We start from the raw sequence: 26,522 nt of genomic DNA, 5'->3' as shown, positions 1-26,522 counted from the left end.
TTGAACAATATTATAGCACTACAAAAACCTGAAATGAGACGTATAAACTTTTTGGCCAATACAAAATCTCACCCCTAACTGCTACTATAATAACTAGTCTTGGTCAAAAATGTGTGTTCTCTTCACTTGGGATAATCTTGGCTGCTGCTGCTATTGTACTCCTGGAACCAGACTCGTTTCAGCTGCACAAAAACATGAACACACATACTCAGAACAGAAACAGTACATCTTGCCTGGCACTTACAATTTGTGTACATCTTGCATAAGACCCAATTTATGCATTTTGTATCATACCACTTCTAGACTTGTATTAAATCCCGATTTTCTTCAGCTGTTATGTTCTTGTGGTATTTTTGCAGTGCAAAGCAGTGTTACCATGGAATTGCATTTTAAGAACCCCGTAAAATGAATTTCAGAGCTCAGGAGTCTGTTGGTCATGTTACACAATTCTCACCCAGAATGACATGCTGGAACATCCATACACAAAGACCCTATTAAACTCCATCTCTTACATCCACCACTCAAGCTTTCATGACAGGAACTCAGGTCATCTCCAGTTCTTATTTCCCTGATAACTGTACTCTGAAGACAATGGCTGATGATTCAAGGTGCTGCACAAGCTTCTGAAGCTCTTCCTTTTGGCCTGTGGGAAAGTTCTCTCACATATATGCAAGGTATGTATTGCTGTATCCTGAAGGAATGCCCCACTGGATTCATCCCCCAGTCCTCCCACTAAAAGAAGGCAGCCACCAAGAATCTAAGTTGATTTGACTCGAAGATCAAGCAAGGGAAATGCCAGTACTAGTTTTACTGCTCTCAAGAAAGGATCTGCTGCTCCCCCTTTGCTAAGAGAGGGAAGTGAGAGTGATACCACTGTAATGAACTTGGCCATTCTTTAGTATCTTTATGACTAACCCACAAATCACAATTCAAGGCTTTGACTAATTCTGCAGGAGAAACAGGGTAGCAATAGGGGTAACAATGCTTAGTTTTCCCATCTCTTTTGGATGGCTTCTGAAAAGCCACTGGAATCTCAGGAACAATTTCATATTCCTAAGAGGAGTAATTCTTCACACAAGAGTTAAGAGCTTATCATCTGCTTCAAACTAATGAAGACAGGTTCCATACAGGGACACTACTATTGCAGGTGTGTGCAAGTTTCAGAAAGGCATCCTGATTTTCTGACACCTCTACTCACCCTCCTGGTTAAGATGGGCCCTGAAGCAGTGCTGTGCTAACCTGAACAGTCAAGGACAAGAGATTCTTGGAGTACAACTTGTCAGCACCCTCTTCCTAACCCCACAGGAGCAGGGAGCAGCCTGGGTGCTACAGGGCCAGAGGAAGCCAAGAGGACACTCAGCTGCAACACCAGGGTGCTGTGCCTCCTGGATCACAGTGCCTACAAGGGCTGCACTGCAACCCTGCTGCATCCAGGGCTGTTACATGAAAGCAGCACTCATCAGTAGGGAGGAAATGGCATGATGAAAGATGACAGTTTGATTTTAAGCCCCCATAATTCCCACTCAACTTTGAGTGGCTTTTGACATGTGAAAAATCTTACAGGACAAAAAGCCTGAGGTGTATTTGCCCAAAGTGCCAGATGATTGCTGCAGAGTAAGTCCCTACATGGAAGCCATTAACATGCAGAACCTGGAAGCACCTGGTTCAAGGACACAACTATTTCAGTCAGATAACACTGTCTTGTATTGTTTATCCAAATTGTTACACAATTCCCTCAATCTTCAAGTAACTGTCCTAAAGCTTCAGCTGTACCCACATTTCTGTAATCTACCCATTTCTGGGGAAGCAGTTACAGTAACAGCACTCATTGCCAAGACTTTTATCTTACCTCCCTTTTAACTATTGATACACCATGTCTGAAGGCACACCAGTCAAATAATTCAGAAGGTAACTTTTGACCAGTTGCAGGATAATTCTCTACTATCCCCACATGCTATAATTCAACTAAGATGTCTATACCTTCTAATCTGAAACCTGTTCATGGTCATCCTTCTCTATCTTGCCCTCCATTTCAGAACCCCATGCAACAAGCCAAACACTGACAAACACTGTCATCTCAAGGATTTTAATAGCACTGGCCAATTGAGAATAATAAAAACAAGTAGAAACAAAGTAACGGTAAAGGCAAAAACATCAAGAGAACATTGGAAGTATTCATTCCTGCTAGTCAAATGAGGTAGGAAGCTGATTTATGGGGCTGAATTTATTTTTAATGATTTCTTCACAGCAGAGATTAATTTTTTGCAGATTCATTAAAAAGACTGCTTTCAGATGGAGTATGTCATGAAGGAAAAAGATAACTATCAGGTAACATTAAAGCCAGTATCTGTTTTCTACTTGGGCTGATATTAAATTAAGGTAATTCTCCTTAAATTCAATGTTCAAACAAGCAGAATGCTCCTCTGCTGAAGACAGGTTGTGTTGCTGTGACTTAGGGAATACTTGCCCCAGGAATATGATTAAATAAAAAATGAGTGGCTGCACATGGAATGTAGGCAGGACAACCAAAGAATGAAAACTGAAGATCTGCCAGTGGATCAGTCTGTAACTGCTCTCCACTGGCCCTAATTACACAACTGATGCCTGCAGAACTGTGTGGTCTCCCAAAAGATGCAGTTTAGACTGCACCAGTGTCAACAGATCCCAACCAAGACTGGGACATTATTTTTGAAGTCAGTTCTACCTTACGGCTGGACCTAAACCCTACCAATTTACTTAGAAATTATCTTTTGACTTCAATGCCAGTTAGAGCACGCATTTAACCAGGCAGAGAATCACCCCAAAAGAAAAAAATTGGTGAGACCAAAGTTCCAGTCCATAGATCACAGTTTATACAGACTGATTACAGTCTGTAACTGGACTAAGGTAGAAAGATATTCTATTCCTTTTAATTTTCTTATAATTTGAAACATTTAAAGTGCTGTTTAGGAACATTTCTGGAAGCAGAAATCTGCAGATCGAAGGTAACTTTTCACTTAAAAGATGATTCATTATTAAAAACAGGTTTGTACCTTCTTCAGTAACCAAAAAAAATTGCTATAAAAATATAGATTTCAAAATAGACTGAATTCACATGTACCAGGTACCATTTCTAGTGTAAAACTGGTTTCATTTATGAAAAATATATTTCCTTAAAAAAAGCATAGGCTTACAGTATTATCATTAGGAAGATCAACAAAATTCCTTCAGTATGTATTACACTTTATACTCTAGGCTTTTTGACAGGTGGATCCTGCAGGCTGAATTTAGGAATTTCACAAGAAGAAGCAAAAGGAATTCTTTTGGCTGACACCTTCTTCCCAATTGTTTCAATCTGAAAAAGAAATCACATTTAACAAGTCATTTAACAATGTGGCAAGCTAACAATCATGTCAACCTGTGAGGAAGCTACAAAGAACACATTTTATGAGCATTAGAATAAAACAAGCCACAGAGCACAGTGTGCCCAAGGACAGTTTCTGTGACTAGAGTTGCAAAGAGCTTGTTAAAAAACAAAAACAACCAACCAGCCTTTTACAGGTGCCTGCTTTGCCTAGTTAAAGCTGCATCTTGAAAATCTGAACATTGATCTGCCCACCTTCCACAGGACTACAAATACAAGCACCATAAAATGTTTCTGGGTATCCATAAAATGGGGCCTCAGACTCCTTTTCCTAAAAATTTATTGTAAATTATCACAGAAAAAGTTTTTTCCCTCCATAAGGCAGTAGGCTGTTTTGGAACCAACACAACTCTGAAAGGCTAAAGGCAGCCAATACAACAAGTGAAAGCCTGCTACACAGCCAACACACTCAAGCCAGGTATGGCAAAATTCAACCAGCAAGGCAAATTCCTCTAATTTCTAGGTCAGACTAATGTGAATTGCTAAGGACAGAGCTTGTAGAAGACAAAACACCAACTAGGTAAGACAGTTCAGACACTCAGTAAATAAGCAGAACTATAGCTTTCCTCTTAAGTGATGCAGGTCAAATGCAAAGCTCCAAAAGACAAAATACTTCAACTATTCTATTTTAGCAAAATTTTTATGAATATATTCTAGGCAGACATCTGAGTTAATGCTGAAGAGCATTGTTTAAACAGTCAAGAGAGCTGTATGTACCATATTTGCCTTTAACAGCTTCAGCTGCCTGGTTAAATGGATTTATACAAGCTGGTTCACAAACAGTACACATATCTGTACCTTAAACACAGAAAAAATATCTAGAGAGAAATCCTATGGCCATTATAAGAATAAGCAGAGTACTCAGGAGTACAGGGAATGAAAAGTGACTGAAACATGCATCTGATCTGGCCTGCAGATTTTGTTCTTATGGTATCTGGCTGAGATGCTTCCATCAGATTATTCTGGGATTTGGTGATTTCAGTATTAGTCCAATTCCATCTATGCTGAAAATGTTTCAAGCCCTTCAATCAAGGCTTACTCTGCTTTTCCTGCTTGAGACCTCAGCAGGCTTTTTTCTCAAATCAGAAGTTACCCTGCCTAGAATCACAGAGCTTCCCATTCATATATCCTGAATGGAGCTTTAACTGTGGAAACAGGTTATAATTGAAATGGTAGATGTGTTTAAAGTTATTTAAATGCTAGTTTGAGGAAAAAAAAAAAAACTAAAACTACTCAAATTCATAGTTTTGGATTGTATACAATGAAATTGCTATCAGCATCAGTCTAATGCAACAGCTTTTCACAAGGGAAGTTAGATGATGAGAGCCCTAAAAACTTCCATTTTGGGATTGTTTAAGACAAAATCCTTTTTATTATTTTATGTAGAAAATATAGGTCAATTGCTAAATGCCTTTGCAATGACATTCTGGATGAAAAATCTGGATAATAAACCTGGATGACTAATTGCATTCTGGATGGGAAACTCACAAATTAGTTAAAAATTCAAGTAGAATTCCATAGAAGAAACACAAAAGTACAGTTTCCAATCTATAAAGTCTAAGCCACAGAAGACTTCAGAAGATAAATTCCTAGGAGAAATATCGCACAGATTAGAATTTGATCTAGAATTTGCTATTAGCTTAGCGAAACACTTAGCTAAAAAGTTAAGCTCCTGGTTCCTCTCTCTGGTATAAACAAACACCTTTGTTTGGATCGTCTGCTGATCTTAATCAAACTCAAAGGACTAATCAGTCATCTCCTCCAGCCTCTCATGTAATACTTGAGCCTTTCACTGACTACCTTCAGATACATCTTTGCGTTCAGTGCTTTCACCTCCAGTATCAGCCAGCTCTGTTTCACAGACCTCAAGGAGAAGAGTCCAAAACTTCCCTTAATAGTTTGTCCAAGTGAAGATCTCACTGACTGATAAACATTTATTACCTGCATTACCTCTTGTTCATTGTTTAAGTCTCATGTCTCCAGTAAACCTGCTCATCTTTTGTGAGGAGGAAAAATGGTACTTACATTTACTTCTGCAGGAAGTGTTTTGCTATCCTGTTACTGTTAATTTCAAAAGCTCTTTTTTTCTTGGTGATATTAAAATAAGACTCCAAGTAGGGGCTATGGCACAGATTGTAACACAAATTCAGCCCCTCTGCAAAGACTGCAGATCTGGAAGAAACACTGCAGGGGCTGGTTTTGGAGTCAAACATCATGCCAGAATAAATTCAGGCATCAGATTTAGCAGTTTTTCACATCCATTATTTCCCTGCTGCAAAGAAGGGCAGATCAGCATTCACGTTAGATTTATGGTTACATTCCATGACTTCAGATGTCTTTTCCAACCTGAATGATTCCAAGGCAGGCTTATACCGTGGATTGTTAACTGCATAGCCTCAACTTTAAAAGCAACTTTAAAAAGTCTGTGAAAGTAGTAACATAGTGGAGGAAGACAGTACTAATGAACACTTAAGAACAAACAGGTTTACATTTAAATCCTCACCTCTAGAGGCTTTTTCCCCCTTGTTACTCAGTCACTGAAGAAGGAGAGCAATAGGGAAGAGAGCAGAAGGAAAACAACATAAGAAACATCACCAAGATGATTACCTGGAAGCCAATGACTTGTAGCTCATTATGGAGATCATCTAGAACTCTCCTACCATCAAAAATAAATGCAGGCTTGAGCATTTTCTTATGAATACGTTCATAATCCAACTCCTGTAAAGAGTAATAAAGCAGATACAACAAATAAGCAGCATAACACTCTCTCTTTTTTCTTTAGTTTAAATTGAAGATGGCATTTACCTTAAACATGTCCCATTCAGTGCAAATCACAAGGGCATGAGCTCCATCACAGGCTTCATAGGGATCTTTACTGATGGTGACCAAGCGAGATACTGTAACAGAAGGAAAGCACTTTTACTCTGCATGTCTTTAGCATCCGTCTGGCAAATGAGTCTCCTTCCTTGCCCTGCACAAACAAGTGGTTTCAAGTCACTCACCCTATTTTCTACCAATATACTTAATATTTTGATTTTACTTATTTAAATGAAAGCAGGTCATACCTGGCATCTGAGCAGAGCACTTACATGTCTGAAGTCAAGAATTCAAATTTGATGTAAACAGTCAAGCAAACCTCTAGAATTTGAAGGTACTATGGAGTGCTCAAATGCCAGTTCTCACAAAGGTCATTGTCTGTACAACAGCAGCACATCAGTTTCTATTTTACACTCAGCTCACACTAGAGCAGAGACACATGTGGCTCCCCAGGGGCTGCCTGGGCAGCTGCCTAGAGGAAAGCCTCCCCTTTCCCTCTAATTCAAGGCCATGTCTAATAATGTACACCCTTCATTCTTCATCACAGCTCATTTTGCTCCATAGAAGTTTCAACCATTCTCCCATCCATCAGCTCCATTCCCCCTCTCCCCAGTAAGAAAACAGAAGTCCCAAATACCTCTTACCCTCTGTAATCATAGGTGATTATTTTAAAGGTTTCTTGAGTGTATGGAAACAAAGTAATTTGGAAGTGATATGAGGGAAGGGAGAATGCTTTGTCGTACATTGCAGAATCACTTCTTTATTTCTATTTTAGATATGTGAGAAAGAACTAAGATAAAACTTGGGGCACAAAGGAGCTGTCAGAACTAGTCTGTCCTGGACATTCTTCTTTCTCCTTTTTTAATTATTCAGAGATAAAATTCTAGGCATCTATTCAAATGAGTATTTACTAGAAGAAAAATATGCAGTAGTTGAGAATTAGCATTTATCTACAAAAGCTACAGGGAAAGGAAGAAGAATGAAGTATTCCTCTGAGCTATAACAATCATTTAGTAAATGCAATCAATCCTCTGAGCTATAACAATCATTTCGTAAATGCAACCAACAGCACAATGATGCCATGCTGAAAATTGTATATATTGAGAATAGGGTGGGAAGAGGGGAATAAACTTTATGTGAGAATTCTTACCTTGGTTGTCTTCTGAGACACCCAGATGTGAGAGATCAAAGATGATTTGTTCCTTAGGTACTTTGGGGTCATAGATATGCAGCTTTGCTCCTTCATCCATTAAATACTTGCTAATGTAGATACTGGATGACTCTCTAGGGAAGAGAATCAATCAGTTAAAGAACCAGCTGGTGTGTTCCAAGTAATGAAAGTTCTCAACTATCGTGATATGCCATGCCAGAGTTTTTGTATCATTTTTACATTCAATATCTTAGTGGCAACCATGCCAGCAGGAAACCTGTAATCTTGATGGACATCAAGGAGAATAATATGAAACAGTTTGTATCTCTTTTACTGAATTGTCCAAGAAAGATGAGTCTGATGACTCCTAGTGACCAAAATTATAAAGGCCTAGAGTTTATAAGCTTTCCCCACAAACTGCAGTTCAAGAGTTGCATCAAGTTTGATCTTTACAGGAGAATAGACTATGCCACATCAGGAAATCAAGCTGAAACTTTATTTTCACAAAACCACTTAGAACCAGCTGCAAAAGTGTTTGCGTTCTTTTCTGTGGAGAATGGAAGGAGTCTGTCAAAATCTATCTTTGCTTGTGCAAGTTAATAAGGACTAGAATTATCTGCAACATTCTGCATGATTCAGGTCTGTTGTAGAGGTCAAGAATCAGTTCTCACCCATTTAAGGAAGACTAATCCTCGTTACAAACCAATGCAGTCACAAGAAAAAAGGGTCCCATGTCCAGCCATTAATTCAGTTCAGCTGTGGGCATTAGCTGGGGGCAGGTGACAGCTGTAGGGAGTCCATGCTGGTGAGCTGAGCTTACCTTGTGTCCCCAGTATCCTTTTTGAAAGCAAACCCTAAAATAGCAATCTTCTTGTCAGCGACAGTATTAAACAAGCTGTCAATAATGCGGGAAGCAAATCTTCTTCTCTGATAATCATTCATGTCTATTACCTGAAATTACACAAGCCGTGATGGTACAGAGGGGAGCCATTTCAAACGATAAACAGATTCTATTAACAATCAAACTGAACTACCCACACATACATTTAACAGAGGCTTAGAAGAGAAGGCTGAACATTTTTACTCAGTATCACAAGCAAGCTAAAGATAAATTTAGTTAATTTATTACATTCTGAGATAAATCCTATTTAATGAGTGAATACTGATGCACATATATACATTTTAACATGCATTATCTCATTTAAAGGCTAGGATTTTTTTCAGATTGCTTTTTTCAAAGAATTAAAACTTACTGCTTTCCATGTCACTGCCTAGATGTCAGTGGTAGGGTACTTGCTAGTAGTACCCTACCTTTTTTCATGCCACGTACATCCCATTGACAGACCTACACATTTTTACATGCCATGTGTAACAACTGTGAGAATATTTTTAGCCTTTTTAATCCACACTAACAGATGCCAATACACAAAACCTGTGTAATTCAACCACACTTAAATGCCTCACTTCTGTTATTTTGTTATTACATGCAAGTGCTCCAGTTGTTCCTGGGATGGAGGAGAGTGAAGGGAAAACAGGCTAACCAAAATGAAGACAAAAAAAACCAAAGCTTCTAATAAGGCAGGAAAATCATGTACTTGGTATTCTGGGAGCATCTGCTAGGCAGCCTTATACCTGACCACCAGAGACAAATGAGGACAATAAACCCAAGGGGTTTTTTGAGCACACCACACATCTCAAAGCTTCTCAATCAGGACTAGGGAGAAAGGTGAGGAGCTTTCACTGGCTAGTAGGGATTGCTAGTACAGACTGGGTATCATTGCTGCGTTGGAGCCAGGCCTGAGGGCATCCATATATTCCCAACCATTACTAACATTAAACAAGGGAACAACAGCAATCATGTTTATTTTTTAAAATAGCAATATCTGTTCTTTCAAAATTGTAAAACTAGACCCTGAGGAAAAGATTACGAGTTCTGAATTCAAAGTGGACAGATACCCAACTGAAAAAGAAAGGAGACACATGCTTGTACTTCACATCTTCTACTGCTGCTAGACAGCTTCACAATCCATTTGGTCCAAGTAACTTAATTCACCCCAAAAAAGCTGAAGCACCCAAATGTATCAAATGTCAGTGATAAGCTGAGGGCCCTATGAAATGTAAAGGCAATCAGCACTAAGGTATCTGCTCCTTGGAGTTGAAACAAAAGCTGTGTGGACAGTGCTTAAAATTTCAATGCCTGAAAGCTGAGTGCTGAAGAAACACCCCCCTCTGAAAAAATCTGTGACCAACTCATACCTGCTGCCAGTAGCGAGCCACCTCAGGTAAGTTCAGGGCCTCACAGAGGTACACTAAATTCAAGACATCCTTCTGAAAACAGCTACCTCCAAACCCTGAAAGAGAAAAGAGTTATTTTACAGGTGACTAGGGTACCCATCCTAGTCAATCTGTGGCCAAATAGTTTTTGGCAATCATTGACATAGTCGGCATTATCGTTTTTCCCAGTATTTCACTGCTAGCAAACAAAAACCCTTAATCTCCTAAAATCCAACTCCTGGACCTTCTTAGTCAGCTATAGAAGGCTTAATTATGCTTCAGGTTCCACTGAAATCAATGGAAGTTTTAACATAGAAGCCTGAACCTGTATGAGAAAAAGCAACTATGGGCTATTATTAAAAGTAGGTAGACAAGCTCCTAGGCCTGTTCTCCCCCCACCTCAAGATTTAGACTAATATTTCTCAAAAAAAGCGTGTTAAGATCAGGTTCCTTCCTCTTGCACCCCCACATGGATATCTAATCATTGCCAAGAATGAAAGATCACCACAGCTGACCAAGGGTGAACTGAGACAGAGGGATCCTTGAACCTAGAACTTTGCTCAGCAAGCAGAGTCCCAGAAACAACACAATGTGGAAGGAATTATAACAAACTAGTAGCAATTGATGCACCAATCACCACTTCATTACATTTTACTCTCATAAATCTAATCCAGAAATGATTGCCTATGGCATTTAGTGCCATGGCCTAGCTGACAAGGTGGTGATTGGTCAAAGGTTGGACTCAATCCTGGAGGCCTTTTCCAACCTTATGACCCTATGAATTCACCCCACAAATTAGAAGCTGTCATCGCACATTCTGAGCTAGAGGTATTCTCCTCCCTCAGGCCACTGGCAGCAACTCCCAAACAAAACTGCAGCAGTTGCAACTGGGAAGATTGGGAGACATCTTAGAGAGCACTGTTGGCAGTGATGCTTCAGAAAAATTAAGTCACAGCTTTTCTTTCCAGTGTCACAGGCAGGGTAAACCAGGCACTCTGAACTCTCCAGTTTCAGGTTGCAGGGGTCTGGAGCAACCTCAGTTCTATGTACTTTACCAGAAAAATTGATTTATACTAGTATTCTACAGTAATATTTTCATACATTAAGCTCATCTAATGCTGTAGAAAATGTTAGAGAATCAGAGTACTTATTTCAAAACACTGCTATTATATTTTATATACATATCTAATATATTATATTGCTCTATTAAATAGAAGCCCAGTGGGGAAAAAGAAAGATTTTTTTCACATACCAACACTGGCTTTGAGAAATTTATTTCCAATTCTTTGGTCTGTTCCAATAGCTCTTGCTACTTCTTCAACGTCTGCTCCTGTAGCTTCACACAGAGCACTGATTGAGTTAATGCTGCTGATTCTTTGGGCAAGAAAAGCGTTAGCTGCCTGCAAATAAAAATTATAGTAAAGAACTTAGTTTTTCCAGAAACCAAGATGTCCACAGACCAAAGGGAGTTGCTACTGGAAGGATTACTTTAGTATCTATGCAACTCCATTGACATACAAAAGGGTAACCTAATGAGTTTAAGATATAGATGCCAGTTAATGGGATTTAAGCAAAACAAGATAATGCTCAACTTGCAGAGTTTGAACCATTTTATGAAGGCAATCAGTTTCTGCAGGTCTGGAGGCTTGCTCTTACTAATAACTAACAGCAATAAAAGTGGGAAAAGACTCCACAGAAAGTCAGAATCATCTATTAACTACGTCAGCTGATCTGAAAAGATCAATATCCTTTGACATATGCATTGGGCCCTCCCAACCTCACCTGCCTCTCCTTGCTGCATCAGTCAGTGTCAACAGAATTCTGTTTCTGAGCCTTGCCTCACACCCCTTGCCTATTGCAGACCACAGCAGGGAGCAACACTAACCAGTTTAGAAAGTTCTGATGACCAGGTGTTGGTTGTGAGGATTTTCTCTTTGGGCACCCAGTGCTCATAGACAGCACACAGAGCACGGACAGCTTTCTGTCCCTCTGGAGAGTCATCCCCACCGATGAGCACTCGGTCCGGGTTCTTCAGGTCCTTGATGGCTGTTCCTTCAGCAAGGAACTCGGGGTTAGACAGCACCTACACCCACAGCAGAACAACAACAAGTAAAAGCCAAAAAGCAACAGCCAGGCTTTAAATAACACAGCTCAAAGATTATGCTTACCTGCAAATCCAAGTTAGGCTTAGTATTAGCATCAAATATTCGACGAATGCTCTCTGCAGCACGTACTGGAACTGTGCTTTTCTCAGTGACAATTTTATAGCCATTTGAATTCTGTACAATTCTTCTAGCACATGCTTCAATGTATTTCAGATCAGCTGCTCTGCCTTTTCCCATTCCATAGGTCTTTGTTGGTGTATTAACCTAATTACAAATAGGTGAAAAGGAAAGAAATGCTACAGGTCAGTACCTCTTGTGTTAAGAGGCAAACTGAAATTTTTAAGACTGAAGGACATTCTCCTTCTCAGAGAAAGAAAAATGCTTCTACCTCAGAATTACTCTGGTTACCACATTAAACGAAGAGGTATTAGCTGTCTCAAAATTACACATTTTGTTTCTTACAGAAAGCTCACTGGTCTCTATTTAAATAGGATTTAAACAAGAGCAATTCATAGCAGTTCTGCAGGCTTTAGTGAAACAATCCTTATTCTGGAAACACCAGTAATTTCTGGTGTTACATGATTATGGCCAGGCACTTTTTGTTACCTATCCTACACTAGGAGGGCAAAGACTCATCTAAGAATCTTGTGGCCAGTGAGGCAACTACAGCTTAAACTCACATGGCAATGAAACCTAAGCATTGGACTGATGAAAATTAATATACTGATGTACACAGAAAAGGCAACATGAGGGAAAACACGTAGTTTAGATGAAGACAGAGGGTCCTTTTCATTACAAATGGAAAGAAGAAATGGCAACAACATGTAAAACACAACAGCTTGTTTTGAACCAAGGACAGGTGGCAATATATGGGCTGTATTAGTGGCTGTCATCCAACCACACAGCATTCATTTGAGACTTACTGCATGAAGGAAAACACTGTCAGAAAGGGAGCTCCAAACTACAGTGCCCTAACAAAGAGGAGACCTCAAGAAAAAACAATTTTAACAAAAAACTTAAGTCTACCAAGGCAAATAGCAATCAGTTCTTTTGGATTCTGCATTAGTAACAACCTCTGATTACAAAAGGTTAATCTTTGACTAAATCCTCTTTCTAGTGGTGTCAATAGCCTTGAAACATTAAAGCCATCCCTGCTCCCACTAATACACTATTTTGAAAAGATTCTAGAAATAGGTGATCTTTGTAAGCAAATAACCAGCATATAATTTTGCATGTCTGTCTAGGAATTTTATCATTATTATTAAGATTCCATAGGTCTCACCAGTACACAGCAAAGCTGCACTACATTCTGCTCTGACTCCATACACCTAACCAAATTAAACACCAACACTGCCATTCTGACTTAGAACCTGTTCATTTGTTAAAGGTGCTACTGGCTATAACAAAAACAAATAAAAAGCTTACTGAACACTTTTCCAGCACTACACTGAAAGACAAGGAGCAATCTGTGACACAAGGATGTGACACTGCTATCTGAATCTACATGACAAAACAAAGGCAACTTCCTAAAATAAAAGCAATGATTTGATAAGAAAAAAAAAAAAGAAAAACAAGATAAACACGACCACCTTCTCCTATACTTACAGAAATAAATACAAGATCAGCTTCTCTAATGGCATCATCAATACTGGTGGAAAAGAAGAGGTTTTTTCCTCGACAGGATTCTACTACTTCCTGTAACCCTGGCTGAAAAAGAAGCAGAAAAAAAACCCAGTTAAGATCAATGCAGTTAGAAGAACAGCAAACTCTATGCCCAAACAGAATATAATTTCAGATACAGAAAGATTTTCTTTTTTTCCCTATCAATGCAGCATGTTTTCAGCCTGGCAGACATAAAGCTTCTGAAAACTACTTACACAGTAAAAATTGTAAACTCTTTCTTATTCAAAAGACTCACAATGCTGCCCTGAAATTTTCAGCCACACTGAATTGCTTATTTGCACAGCCAAATTTTAGCTTTCAGTTATTCCTGTGCTCAGTTCTACTAACACGAGATGCAATTTAAGAAATACCTATAGAGTGATGTTAAGTAAATTCAATAAGAGGTCTTAAAATATTCCCTGGACTGTAAACAAAAGAGGTGGTCTCAATTCTCCTGTTCCCATTGTCCATGATCCCCTCAATATCAGATCTAAAACTGCTTCAGCACAAAAAAACACCCCACAAAGTCTTCCACCAAGTAAGCAAGCCCAGATCCAGTGAAAGATAGGCAGCAGAGACACACAGGAAATCAAGACCACTCCTTTAGCAACCACCCCTCTTTGGGCCAGATTAAACTTATCCTGGCACCACTCCTACAAGTGTGGGAGAATCACAACAGCCATAAAATGATTAAATTCTTTCCAGAGACACATGCAGTGCTGTAACACTTTCCCCTCTCTTAACACCTCCACTCAGACAAGAGAGGCAGGAGATCACATATAAATGAGCAACTCTCCATATGGATTTTTAAGAATGGTCTTTAAAAACTTGAACCAAGATATTTTGTTTGAATAGTCAGTCATGCACTTTCACGTGGCAATCATATCTCCAACTCATTACACCTATCATGACATTAGATACTTAAGTAAATGCCAGAAAGGCAAAGGTTCACTGGATGGAGAGAAGCAAGCAAGCAGAAATTTTACTGTCTCATTTTATATCAAACACCACCCACTTAGAAGAAAAACAAAGGTCAGAACAGGCAAAATAACATCCTACAATCCATCAGATATTCCAACTATGGTTCTCACAAAGGGGTGTAAATAGAAAGGCAGTCCACTAGACAAATTCTGACACTGAAAAGAAATAATTCAACCCAAAAAAAACCACAGAAACCTCACTGTGCAATGACTCAATTTTACAACTGTCTGAACTAACTCTTGGCAGTTTTTGTACATTCTTTGTAAGCAAAGGACACCATTCCAGGAAACAGATGTTACAAGTTTGGGGTTTTTAAAAAAAACAACATGCCAAGGCGAGCTCTACTTTGGCTCATTCAGTCTAAGTGTTAAGAAAAAACAAAGTACTTGCTTTCAAAAACTATATTCATGCCTCACCTACTAATCTGAACATAATACAATTTCCTTTGAGTTTATAGGACAAAGAAGGTCTGTTCATCTTGACTTAGTCACAGTATAGCTCTGTTTTTTAGAGGGAAGAAAACTTCTTATAGCAAAAGAGCAACTGTTAGTACCAGTCAGATCCCTTGTCTTTGGGAGAGGAGTAAAGATAAATATTCACTCCTATTAAAGAATTCAAATCTATAAAATCTGTATTTCATGAAAGAATTAAAGAAAAAGAGACCTATTCTTTTATAATGAAAAAGAGTGGAAAAAAACAAATGCTAAAAGAAGGAAAATAGAAAAATGCTTGACATATCTTCAAATTAAAGTAATTTGGCAATGAAGGAATGACAGGGTGGTACATTTATGTGTCCTAGTCTTCTTAGGCCAGATTGAAGATTCATGGTACAACTGAATCAGAAACATGACTGTCCAGATCTCTCCACATAGATAAAGTTGGGCAGCACAGACTGGATTTTGGCACTATTTAGAATGCAAATAAAGCTTACAGGTCAGTATTAACACATTTACACTGTGCTACAACCCAGCAGATAGTATCTGTAAGAGCAAGACGACTATGTTATGATCAAATCAGGTCCCAGAATAAAGTCAGCATGATTAGCACAATTCACTATATACAGAATTACTTCTTCCTTATTAGGCCCTTCATATAATCACTAATACACATCAGCATCAGCTGCATTAAGTTATTTCAGAAACCTGGTTTAATGAGCAGTAGGGACAAGCAGGTGCTCCAGAATACTCTTTTTGAAAGACATCACTGACATGCTAAGTTTGACAAGCTTCAGAAATGGGCTACAGGGAAATGCCATGCAGTGGGAGGCAAGCAAAGGCAAGGCTGGCTGGAATAAGAGACAATAGTGACGTTTACCTCGTAGATTGGGAGTGTGTCTGAATTCCAGGCATTGATTCTGGCCTCATTGACATCCACAACAGTAACTTTGATATTAGGGCACATTTGTGCAATAACACTACAGGTTGGCCCACCAACATAACCAGCACCAATGCAGCAAATCTTCTTAATCTCAAACATGATTGCTCTAGTAAGAGGAGAAGGAAACAGAAAATCCGGAGTTAAAAATTAAAATACTGGCCAACAATTCAAGGAAAACAAAACAGTATCAGTGATTTCAGATTTTATTATGCTGCGGCCCACAGGAGCGTTTTCTTTCTTTTGAAATACACTGCTACTCCTCTCTCCAAGCCGGGAAGGTGTGGGGGCCGGCCCCCTCCGGCGCGCCAGCACACACAGACCACCAGAGAAGGGTTTCTGTGCCCGCTCTGAGTCAGGACACCGCCATCACCCCCTCGGGCCGAGGCATCGCCGATGCCGCCGCAGCCCCGGCTACGAGCAGCGCCCGCGGCTGCCGAAGCGCTGGGCGGGCCCGGGCCGCGCCCTGCCCCCGGAGCCCCTCGGCCGGCACGGGGAGGCCGCAGCTCCGCCACCTCCCCGGAGCAGCGTGCGGGCCGAGCCGGCCGCGCTGCCCCTGGGCCGGGCCGGCGCCGCGGGCTCCATCCCCGGCAGCGGCGGGAAGGGAGCGGCTCCCCGGCCACGCTCCGGGGCGGGAAGGGGCCCCGGGGCGGCAGCAGGGGACTCCGGCCGGCACCGCAGCACGGACACTCACCGCGGGCAGGCAGGCAGGCAGGCAAGCAGGCGCGGTCCGGCCCCGGCGCCGCGGATGGAGCGGGAGCGCTGCGGCGGGGATGCTCGGAGAGGATGCGCGCCGAGCTCAACGCGACGCTCTGCTGCGAAAGGAGTGGTGGCGGCGGCGGCGGCCGCTGTTTAAAGGGCTGGGGAGGGCCCGAGGCGGCCGCTTCATGGCGAGGACGCCAAGCGGGGCCGCCCCGCCTCCTCCTTCCCCCGGGGGCGGAGAACGGCGCCGGCCCGCCCGCCCCGCGCTCCCCGCCCGCCGCGGGGCCGGCGAATGGCCGCGGGACAGCTCGGGCAGGCCTGGCCCGGCCCCGGCAGGGCGGCTGAGGGGCCGCAGGGCCCCCGGGCACGGCTGGGAGCTGCGGGGCTGGGTCGCTGAACTGCTCCCGTCCTCTGCCTCAGGGTGCTTTCGTAAGAGAACTTTATTGTGGTGGTTGGATAATTTTTGTCCTTCAGCTATGGTTACTATGAAGTAAAGAAGGCGGTGTTCGTCCTCCTGTACCGTAGCACCGTCTCCACAAAGAGAAGTGAAGGGAAGCATGGGTAGGTTACAATAAAGTTCAGTGTTTAAAGTTTAAACTTTGAAAGTCCACTGGTAAACATTCCCAAAAGAAGGAAATAAAACGAGCTTGCACTCTTGTGACCTGGGCACTGCCCAGGGACCTCTTGCCTAGCAGTGTTAAAGTTCTCAGATACTGCTCTTGCCTTTTATGTAAACATGATATGGTATTAGTACACTACTTGTGACTTTGGGAGCAGAAAGATTGTGAGACATCTGCTGTCTTTTCTTCTCCAGTACATTTAAGTTCACTTATACTGCCTCTCCTAGAGGCTGGGTGGGGGACTTTGTTCCATCTGCATTTTGACTTAGATTAGACTTTAAACAGATTACAGTTGCCAGTCTAGGTGAATAGGCGTGTTCTTATCAAAGCAACTAAAGAATTGACTTGTTCTTATGTGGCATTTTCATCCATAGCTCTTAAAATATATTTTTAAAAAGTTGGATCATTATTTCTGTTTTATGTCTTATCCTGTTACTACTTTGTAGGATCTGGTCTTTTCCTAGAAGAATCTCTACCTATTTGAGTGAGTACAGTCTCAGGTCCTTTAGAAATGGCTATAAAATGTGTGTGTTTCTACTGAAAGAGCCTACTGAGGTTTGCAGTCAGTGCAGGATTCTGGCAGATTCAGTGTGGTTAGTCAATGAACCACCTGGCAAAGGCACAGGGTTCACTGTGTTTATTCTGAAGTAAAAACAAGTCATACCTTTTCCTATTACTTACTGGCACAGATGTCTCAGTTTTAAACACATCTAGGTTATTGTAGGGTTTTTTTCCCCAGGGAAACCTAAGCAAAGCAAATAGAAGCTCAGTGAGTGTCTCAGAAGTCAGTCTCACCTATACCATCCTCTTCGAACCCCCCATCTATCTCCTTAGGTCTCAGAACAGCCATGAATGAATACGTTCGTACTGCAAGAATGCTATCTGGTCCTCTGTACCAGCCATGGCCAAAACCACTTCAGGTCCTTGGAGTGGTCTGCTGAGGGTGTTGTAAGTGTGCTTCATGTGTGCCTGGCACACAAGGAGTGCCTTTCCTAGAAACGCCCAGGGTACAAGGCGGGGTGTGAGACAGAGTAATCCATCCTGAACTAGGTAAAGTGTCTAGGAGAGGTGAAGGGTCTGTGGAGCTAAAGCTGAAGGAGAGGCCGCATTCCAGAGACAGCAAAGAGACAGAGAAAGAAAAACAGAAAACCGCGAGGTCAATCTGCCCCCGACCTAGGAATTCCTTCGATAAAGAAGAATTAGTGCTAAATGTCGCGTGGAATGAATATGTATGAACTTAATTTGAAACTGTATGCATATGCATTTGGAAAGGGGGATAAAAAGGGGACTCGGAGTCTCCAGGGGTGCGCACGCCTTTTGGGAGGCTTGCGTCCGACGCGCGTCGTAATAAAGGCATACCGGGCTTTACAACTTTTACAAGTTGTGAGGTTTCTTCCTTTCTCCGCAAATCATTCTGGCGAGCCAGCCAGGAGATTCAGGAGATATTTTCCGTCTCCATCTCTGTCCCCGCAGGGGCGGGGGGGGACCGACGGACTCCTAGGCGCACCCCAGGATTTTCCTGGAGGAAGTTCCGCTCGCCTCGACTTGCCTCCTGCCGGGACAGACAAGAACCTGCTGGCCGCGGAGAAGGACACGGTATGTACTAGGGGCCCCTGGGGGGGGGGAGGGAAGAACAAGGAAAGAACAAGGGAATTAACGACCCAGAGACGTCTGGGGATCAGCCGATAGAGCGGCCGATAGAGCGGCCGATAGAGCGGCCGTATTAGAGACGGGGTTCGTTCCATCGTCGTCCTGATAGAGCAGGACTGCCAGCGGCTCCGGGGTAAGCTAGCTGCAGCTGATAGAGCGGCTGTATTAGAGACGGGGTTCGTCCCATCGTCGTCCTGATAGAGCAGGACTGCCAGCGGCTCCGGGTGTAAGCCGGGTGAACCCGTGTATGCGTGTATTAGAATTCAGATTCTGATGGGGCAGAGCTGAATTCGCGTATGTTTCTTCTGTTTGTGCGTGTGTGAGTGGTGTCCGGACACTGTGTTGCTGTGTGTTGCATTGTGTGATCAGCGCGCTGTATTTGTAAGTTGTGTAAGTGTATAAAGTGTATGATATATAGAGAGCAGGCTGTGCGGGGGGGCGAAAGTTCTGCCCGCCGCTTGAGAGGTTGAGTAAACACCGGCCGAAGCAGGCTGTGCGGGGGGGCGAAAGTTCTGCCCGCCGCTTGAAAAGCTGAGTAAACACCGGCCGAAGCAGGCTGTGCGGGGGCGGGGAGCACCCGACGGAGAAAACAGAGAGAACTGTGAAAAGCGTGCGCGAGGGCGTTTTTTTGAGTAAAAGTGGTAAATTGTGGTGTAGGTTGTGCGTGCTTTCACCGTGGCTAGACGAACCCGAGGGGTTCCTCTGCCTCAGTGGTTTGGACTCGACCCTTGGGAGTTCGTGAATCCGGTGAATTTTTGGATAAATAGAGGAGACGAACGAGTTCACTTAGAGGGACTCTACCGGACTTCAGCTGGCATTCTTGTAAGTCTGGACTGGGAACAGCCTGCCGTAGAAAATTTAGAGCTCCCTGTAATAAATGGAATAGCTTGCTTTTGCGGGAAATTTCGAGTAACCTTTGGCGCATCAAGAGGCTGGCACGCTGCGTGGGTATTATTACAGTGCGTAGTTTGTGGGAAACGCTGGTATTGTTGTTCTAGCAGGCGACGGGGCACGTGCCCCAGGTGTGAACGAGAGGTTCCTGATCAAGCTGATTCAGAGCCTAAGATCTTAAAACTTGTGTGTGGGAAATCACATCTGGTACCTGCCACTTGGGGTGTGTGGGAGGAGGACTGGGAAGCTACTGTGAAGTCCTGTGAAAAGAGGTTTGGGTGGAAGCGGGACAGAGCAAGAAGGAGATAATGGGAACTAACCAGAGTAAGGAAGTTCCGCAGGCCAGCCCCTTAGGGTGCATCTTGGCCCACTGGAAGGAAATCACTAGCCGGGGGGGCTCTGAGAATAAAAAGGATCTAATCCAGTATTGCACACGCTGGTGGCCCTTATATAGGCTAGAGGACGGGGCAAGGTGGCCACCCACTGGAACCCTGGACTATAATACTTTACTGCAGTTGATGTTGTTTCTAAGACGGGAGGGTAAATGGAATGAGGTCTCGTATGCTGATATGTTTTTTGTTTTAAGAAACCACCAAGAGTGGCAGAGGGACTGTGGGATTAAGGCACCCTCAGACCCACTGGTCTTGGCCCTTGAAAGGGATAACAAGGCAAAGAGAGGGCAAATCAAACGCTGCTGTTCAGCATGCAGTATAGGACAACGGTGTATGAGATCAGATAAGGTCTATTGTTCTGAGGAGCAAGAACGGGACACATTTGAGTGGGTGAAACATCCTCCAGCTCCTCCCCGAAGGGGGATGGTTAGGGAAGTCGAGGCTGATGCTGAGGATGAGGAGGAAGGAAGCCTCCCCAAAAGGGAGGAGGAGGACTCAGGTGGGGAAGGCACATCTACTAGATCCCACCCCATCCGTGGGAGTCCAATTGCATCTAGGACTAGGAGGCAAGTAGTGCTACAGGCCCCTCTGCGACAGGCAGTGGGGCCAGAAGGGGGTAGATTAATGATTAAAGTGCCATTTACCACCCTTGATTTAGAAGCATGGGAAAGGGTTGCGAGGAATTACCGTGTTGACCCGATACTCACTGCCAAACGCCTAAGGTATGTTATCAAACAGCACAACCCAGACTGGGCTGACATCCAGCTACTACTGGATGCTTTCACTGAGACAGAGAAGCAGCTGATCTTAAAGACAGCTGGGAATTTGGCGGAGGATTACTGTAAAGCCACCCAGCTGGATGTAAAACAACATTTCCCCCTCCAAGACCCAGAATGGGACCCTAATGTGTCGGCAGAGGTAAAGAAATTAACAGAGTATCAAGAGTGGATAGTAACAGGGGTGGAAAGAGCTATTCCAAAAACCATAAACTGGTCTGCCTTATATTCACTTAAGCAGGGACCTTCTGAGACTCCATCTGAATTTCTAGAGCGTTTAAGGGATACCATGCGTCGTCATACATCATTAGATCCGGAGTCTGAGATAGGGATAAACCAACTAGTTAATTCATTTTTGGGGCAGTCTGCTGGAGATATCAGACGTAAACTTCAGAAGATTCGGGGAGCAGACGCGAGAAATCTTGAAGCCTTGTTAGAAGAGGCCTGGAGAGTATTTAGTAACCGGGAGGAAGGATATAAACGGGGAATGAAAAGGTTGGTGGCGGTGGTACAGGAGGAAAGGCAGAGGAAACACAACCAGGGCCCACCGAGACAAGGACCACCTCGGTTGGGCAGGGACCAGTGTGCAATCTGCAAAAGAGTTGGTCACTGGAAAGACCAATGCCCAGAACGAAGAAGGAGTGACCAACAGATGGCTGCACACGTACAAAACAACTGAGGAGGACCGGGGGATCCTGCCCCAGCGGATCCACTGGTTATAACAATGAGGCTGGGGGAAGAAGGGAAAAGGGTAGAATTTTTAGTTGACACAGGAGCTACATATTCAGTCCTAAATAAAGCCTTAGTGCCTGTGGAAAATGATTATGTTGTAGTACAAGGGGCAACTGGCCAGTCTGAAAGGGCATATTTTTGCAAACCTTTGAAGTACAAATTGGGAAAACAATGGGGTATTCATAAGTTCTTATACATGCCTAATTCACCAAGAGCACTCTTGGGGAGAGATTTATTGGAACAATTACAAGCCACCATCATATTCAAGAATGGGGAAATTACTCTGGAGGTGAATGATCAAAAGTACATAGAGGCACTAAGTTTAACTCTGACTGCTACTGGCATTAAGGAAGAAATTGATGAGGAAATATTAAGTCAGGTATTTCCCGGGGTGTGGGCCTCTGATGTGCCAGGAAGGGCAAAAAATGCCTCTCCCATAGTAATCAAACTCAAGGAAGGAGCGCAGCCAGTGAGAATCAAGCAGTACCCCCTAAGGAAAGAGGACAGGGAGGGAATCAGCTCAATAATCGAAAATTTTCTGCAACTAGGATTGCTGAAGGAATGCCAATCTGATTTTAATACTCCCATCCTGCCTGTTCGAAAATCTGATGGGACATACCGGATAGTACAAGATTTAAGGGCTATCAATAAAATAACAGAAGATCTGTATCCGGTTGTAGCCAATCCATACACTTTATTAACTTGCTTAACACCTGAGCTAACCTGGTTCACTGTTCTAGATTTAAAGGATGCCTTCTTTTGCCTCCCCATCCATGAAGCCAGCCAAAAATTCTTTGCATTTGAATGGGAAAGCCCTAAAAGTGGGCGCAAAACCCAGCTCACATGGACCAGACTACCACAAGGTTGGAAAAATTCCCCCACCCTGTTCGGGGAACAACTTGCAAAGGATCTGGAATCCTGGGAAGCCCCACAGAAAGAAGGGAAGCTTTTGCAGTATGTTGATGACCTTCTACTGGCCACTCAGACAAGGGAAGCATGTGTGGCCTGGACGGTAAGCCTTTTGAATTTCCTAGGACTCCAAGGATACAGAGTATCCAAGAAAAAGGCACAGATAGTGAAACAGAAAGTAGTCTACCTGGGGTACGAGGTGAGTGCTGGGCAACGGACTTTAGGGCAGGCTCGCAAGGAAGCCATATGCCAAACCCCAAAACCCCAGACCATAAAGGAACTCCGAACGTTCCTAGGCATGGCAGGGTGGTGCCGGCTGTGGGTCTATAATTATGGACTACTCGTCAGACCCCTCTATGCTCTTATTGCCAATGGAAACAGAGATCTCCAGTGGACGAAAGAAGCAACACGGGCTTTTCACCAGCTAAAGGATGCCCTCATGTCAGCTCCAGCTTTGGGACTTCCAGATGTGAGTAAACCATTTTTCCTATTTTCCCATGAGAAGCAGGGAATTGCCCTGGGAATACTGGCTCAAGACTTGGGTCCATACCGAAGGGCAGTCGCTTACCTCTCTAAGCAACTAGATGCAACAGCCAAAGGATGGCCAGGTTGCCTCAGAGCTGTAGCAGCAGTTGTGCTGAACATCCAAGAGGCACGCAAGTTTACCCTGAGACAAAAAATGACTGTGCTAGTGTCCCATACAGTGTCCGCAGTACTGGAAGTAAAGGGTGGCCACTGGCTTTCACCGCAGAGGTTTCTGAAATACCAGGCCATTATGGTGGAGCAAGATGATGTAGAGATCGTGGTGACTAACATTGTCAACCCAGCTTCTTTTCTCAGTGGAAACCAAGGAGAGGCAGTACACCACGATTGCCTGGAGACCATTGAAGCTACCTACTCCAGCCGCCCGGACTTAAAGGATACCCCCCTGGACGACGCAGAGACCTGGTTCACTGATGGGAGCAGCTACGTTGCTGATGGGAAGCGATATGCTGGATATGCAGTGACCACCTATAGAGAGGTAATCGAGTCTGGACCCTTACCAACAGGCACCTCCGCGCAGAAGGCCGAGATAATTGCCCTGACCCGTGCCTTGGAAAGGGCAAAAGGGAGGAGAATAAACATCTACACAGACTCGAGGTATGCATTCGGAGTTGTACATGCACATGGGGCCATCTGGAAGGAGAGGGGGCTGCTGACCTCACAGGGAAAGAACATCAAACATGCACAAGAAATAATCCAGCTGCTGGAAGCAGTTCAACTGCCTGAAAAGGTAGCAATTATGCACATTAAGGCACACCAAAAAGTGAGCTCAGAATTGGAAGAAGGAAATGAGCTGGCGGATAGAGAGGCAAAAGAAGCAGCAAAAGGGGAGGTAGCTACTGAAGGAGTCCTTATCCCAGACGGACAAATCTCCCTTGAAGGTAAGCCAGAATATAGCAAGAGAGATAGGAAATTAATTGAAGATCAAAAAGGGACATATAGCCAAGAAGGGTGGGCTACCATTGAAAAGAAACTGGTAATCCCTTCCCATTTGTTGTGGTCATTAGTAAGAGAAGAACACCAGAAAACACACTGGGGAATAAATGCCCTATACACATACCTGATTGAGAGGATTGTTGCTAGAAATTTATATGCCACTATTACTCAGGTAACTCGACAGTGTGATCTTTGCCTCCAGACTAATCCCAAAAATATCCCCAGGCCGAAACTTGGTCAGATTGGGAGGGGCCATGGGCCTGGACAACAGTGGCAAATTGACTTTTCAGAACTCCCAAGGAAAGGGGGGTATCGATATTTGTTGGTATTGACAGATACATTTTCAGGGTAGCCAGAAGCATTCCCCACCAGAACTGTCAAAGCTAGAGAGGTGACCAGGGTGTTATTACAAGAGATAATACCGCGCTTTGGAGTTCCAGCCACAATGTCCTCAGATAGAGGATCACATTTCATTTCCAAAATAGTGCAACAAATTAGTAGCCATCTGGGCATAGACTGGGAGCTCCACACCCCATACCACCCCCAATCAAGTGGTCAGGTGGAGAAAATGAATCATTTGATTAAACAGCAAATCATAAGACTGGGGCAGGAAGCAAATCTGCCCTGGCCCCAAGCTCTTCCACTAGCACTATTGCGAATTCGAACTAAACCTCGAGCTAAAGAAAAGTTAAGCCCTTTTGAAATACTCTATGGGAGACCATATGGAATACAAAAGGGAATGTCCACCCACATTGGAGAGGTGACATTAGCCACCTACATGGTGGCCTTAAACAAACAGCTCAGAGAAATTGAAAAACATGTGGCAGGAACTCGGAGCCGGGAGTTAGATGGGCCAGTACATAACATACAGCCTGGAGATTATGTATATGTTAAGTCTCTTACAGAAAAAACTTTGGAACCGCAGTGGGAGGGACCGTTCCAAGTGCTTCTCACCACCTTCACTGCAATCAAAATCAAGGAGCAGAACGCCTGGATTCATCACTCCCGGGTGAAGAAGGCCCAGAGACCCCTTGAGGAGTGACTCCAGGAGACAATGAACTGAGACTAAAACTTGCTTGGGCAAAATGAGTAAATTGCGGTGGGGAGTAGCTCACGTTTTAGTTTGTAGGATCATTTTGTGCATAATCATGACTGAAGTTTTAGAACTTGAGAGTACCTTTATTCAGAGCAATGTTAAATGGCCTTGGTCCCGGGCGTTTAATCAGTATACTGGATCCATGGGAGAACTTTCTGAGAATTTAAACCTGTCCATTGTGGTAATTCATGGAGATCAGGTATATGAGGGGCAGGAATGGCAGGAACAGAAACTATGGACACTTCAAGGGATTAGAGGAGAAGAAATCAAGGTAGGGTGCCGGATGATAAATGGGACAGCCCATAAGAAACCAAATGAAATTAGTGTCTCAATTTCTCCTGATGAATATGAACGCCAGGAAATCTGTGATAGCCTAAATGAATCAGACTGCTGGTGTAATTTCACCTTAATACAGCCTGTGGAAATAACTTGCCTTTGGGCACAGGAAGATATTGGGCTTTCATTTAAATTCAAAATAGACACTACACCTTTCACCACAGCAGGACCCTACACAGCCCACACCAAGACCCAAATAGTTCAGACCCAACCCAAACTTGAACCCGAGTTGTATGGAGTTGGCCCCTACGTAGTAAAGAATGTGGGTGAACAACAACTATTGTTCAATCCAGAATGGTCTCTCAAACGTGTGGAGCTGATAATGCAAATTAACATCTCAAAAATCCAACCAGTCTGCTCCTCCTTCCTGAAAACTTCCTTTGAGGGCTGGACAACATGGCTGCAAAAACAGACATACCTCAGGAGCAGAATGAGAAGGGATCTAACTGGCCTATTAGGGACAGGATTAGGAGTTTTGAATGGAATTGATTCAGAGATACTGATGAATAAACTGATCACTGCAGCAGGCAGCCTAACAAAATTGAGGCAACCCTTACAATCATCTCTGTTGGCATTAGGAACTAGCCAGTGGCAGATTTCAAAAGTACTGTCAAAATGGGAAACGACCGGGGACCAAGACCACAGGTTAATAACAGAAGCACTTGGTGCAGTCCAAGACAATGTGTCTTTAGCTCTCAGTTGTATACAAGCACAGTTATGGGTGCAGGCAACAGCAGCTCTGATCATACGGGAAGGGAATGAAGGTAATTTTCCAGCTGAAATTCGAAAGATTGTGTGGGATAATGCTATCGATTTTGAAAGGAAGTTCCAGTCTTGGTGGACTATGGTGAATTTCACCTATGATCCCGTTTATAATGTAGCAACTGCCTTTGTGCTTACCATACGTAATGCCACAGTTTTTGTTATCCATCCCATCATTGCCCTAGGGTTAAACCATGAAAAAACAATACTCTATCCTTCAGAACATAGAGTGTGGGCACGAAAGGTGAATGAAAAGTGGCAGACAGTAAATGTAGAGTCCTGCATTACTAGAGAACAGATGGGATTCATTTGTGAGAGCAACACTATTAATGCTCAGGACGTGTGCCTGGACACTGAACAGAGTATTTGTCACTTTGAAGTTCATCCAGTCACCGACCAGAAAACTGTGCT

General features: G+C 43.2%; 1 protein-coding gene across 1 annotated transcript; it reads right to left on the bottom strand.

Moving 5' to 3' along the window:
• Positions 1 to 2,070: 2,070 nt before the first annotated feature.
• UGDH (UDP-glucose 6-dehydrogenase) lies at positions 2,071 to 16,599 on the bottom strand. The gene is made up of 12 exons (XM_005490512.4): positions 16,461 to 16,599; positions 15,707 to 15,875; positions 13,355 to 13,456; positions 11,813 to 12,013; positions 11,530 to 11,727; positions 10,897 to 11,044; positions 9,627 to 9,721; positions 8,191 to 8,321; positions 7,371 to 7,504; positions 6,209 to 6,300; positions 6,011 to 6,121; positions 2,071 to 3,334 (listed from the first exon to the last, which is right to left on the bottom strand). Exons 2-12 carry the CDS (start codon positions 15,866 to 15,868, stop codon positions 3,224 to 3,226), a joined length of 1,485 nt encoding a protein of 494 aa, XP_005490569.1. The 5' UTR covers positions 15,869 to 15,875; positions 16,461 to 16,599; the 3' UTR covers positions 2,071 to 3,223.
• Positions 16,600 to 26,522: the final 9,923 nt, after the last annotated feature.

The sequence above is a fragment of the Zonotrichia albicollis genome, chromosome 5 (assembly GCF_047830755.1).
Source record: "Zonotrichia albicollis isolate bZonAlb1 chromosome 5, bZonAlb1.hap1, whole genome shotgun sequence".
Taxonomy (NCBI): domain Eukaryota; kingdom Metazoa; phylum Chordata; class Aves; order Passeriformes; family Passerellidae; genus Zonotrichia; species Zonotrichia albicollis.
Note: the sequence above shows the minus strand (reverse complement) of the source record. Positions and strands in the feature narration are given on the sequence as shown.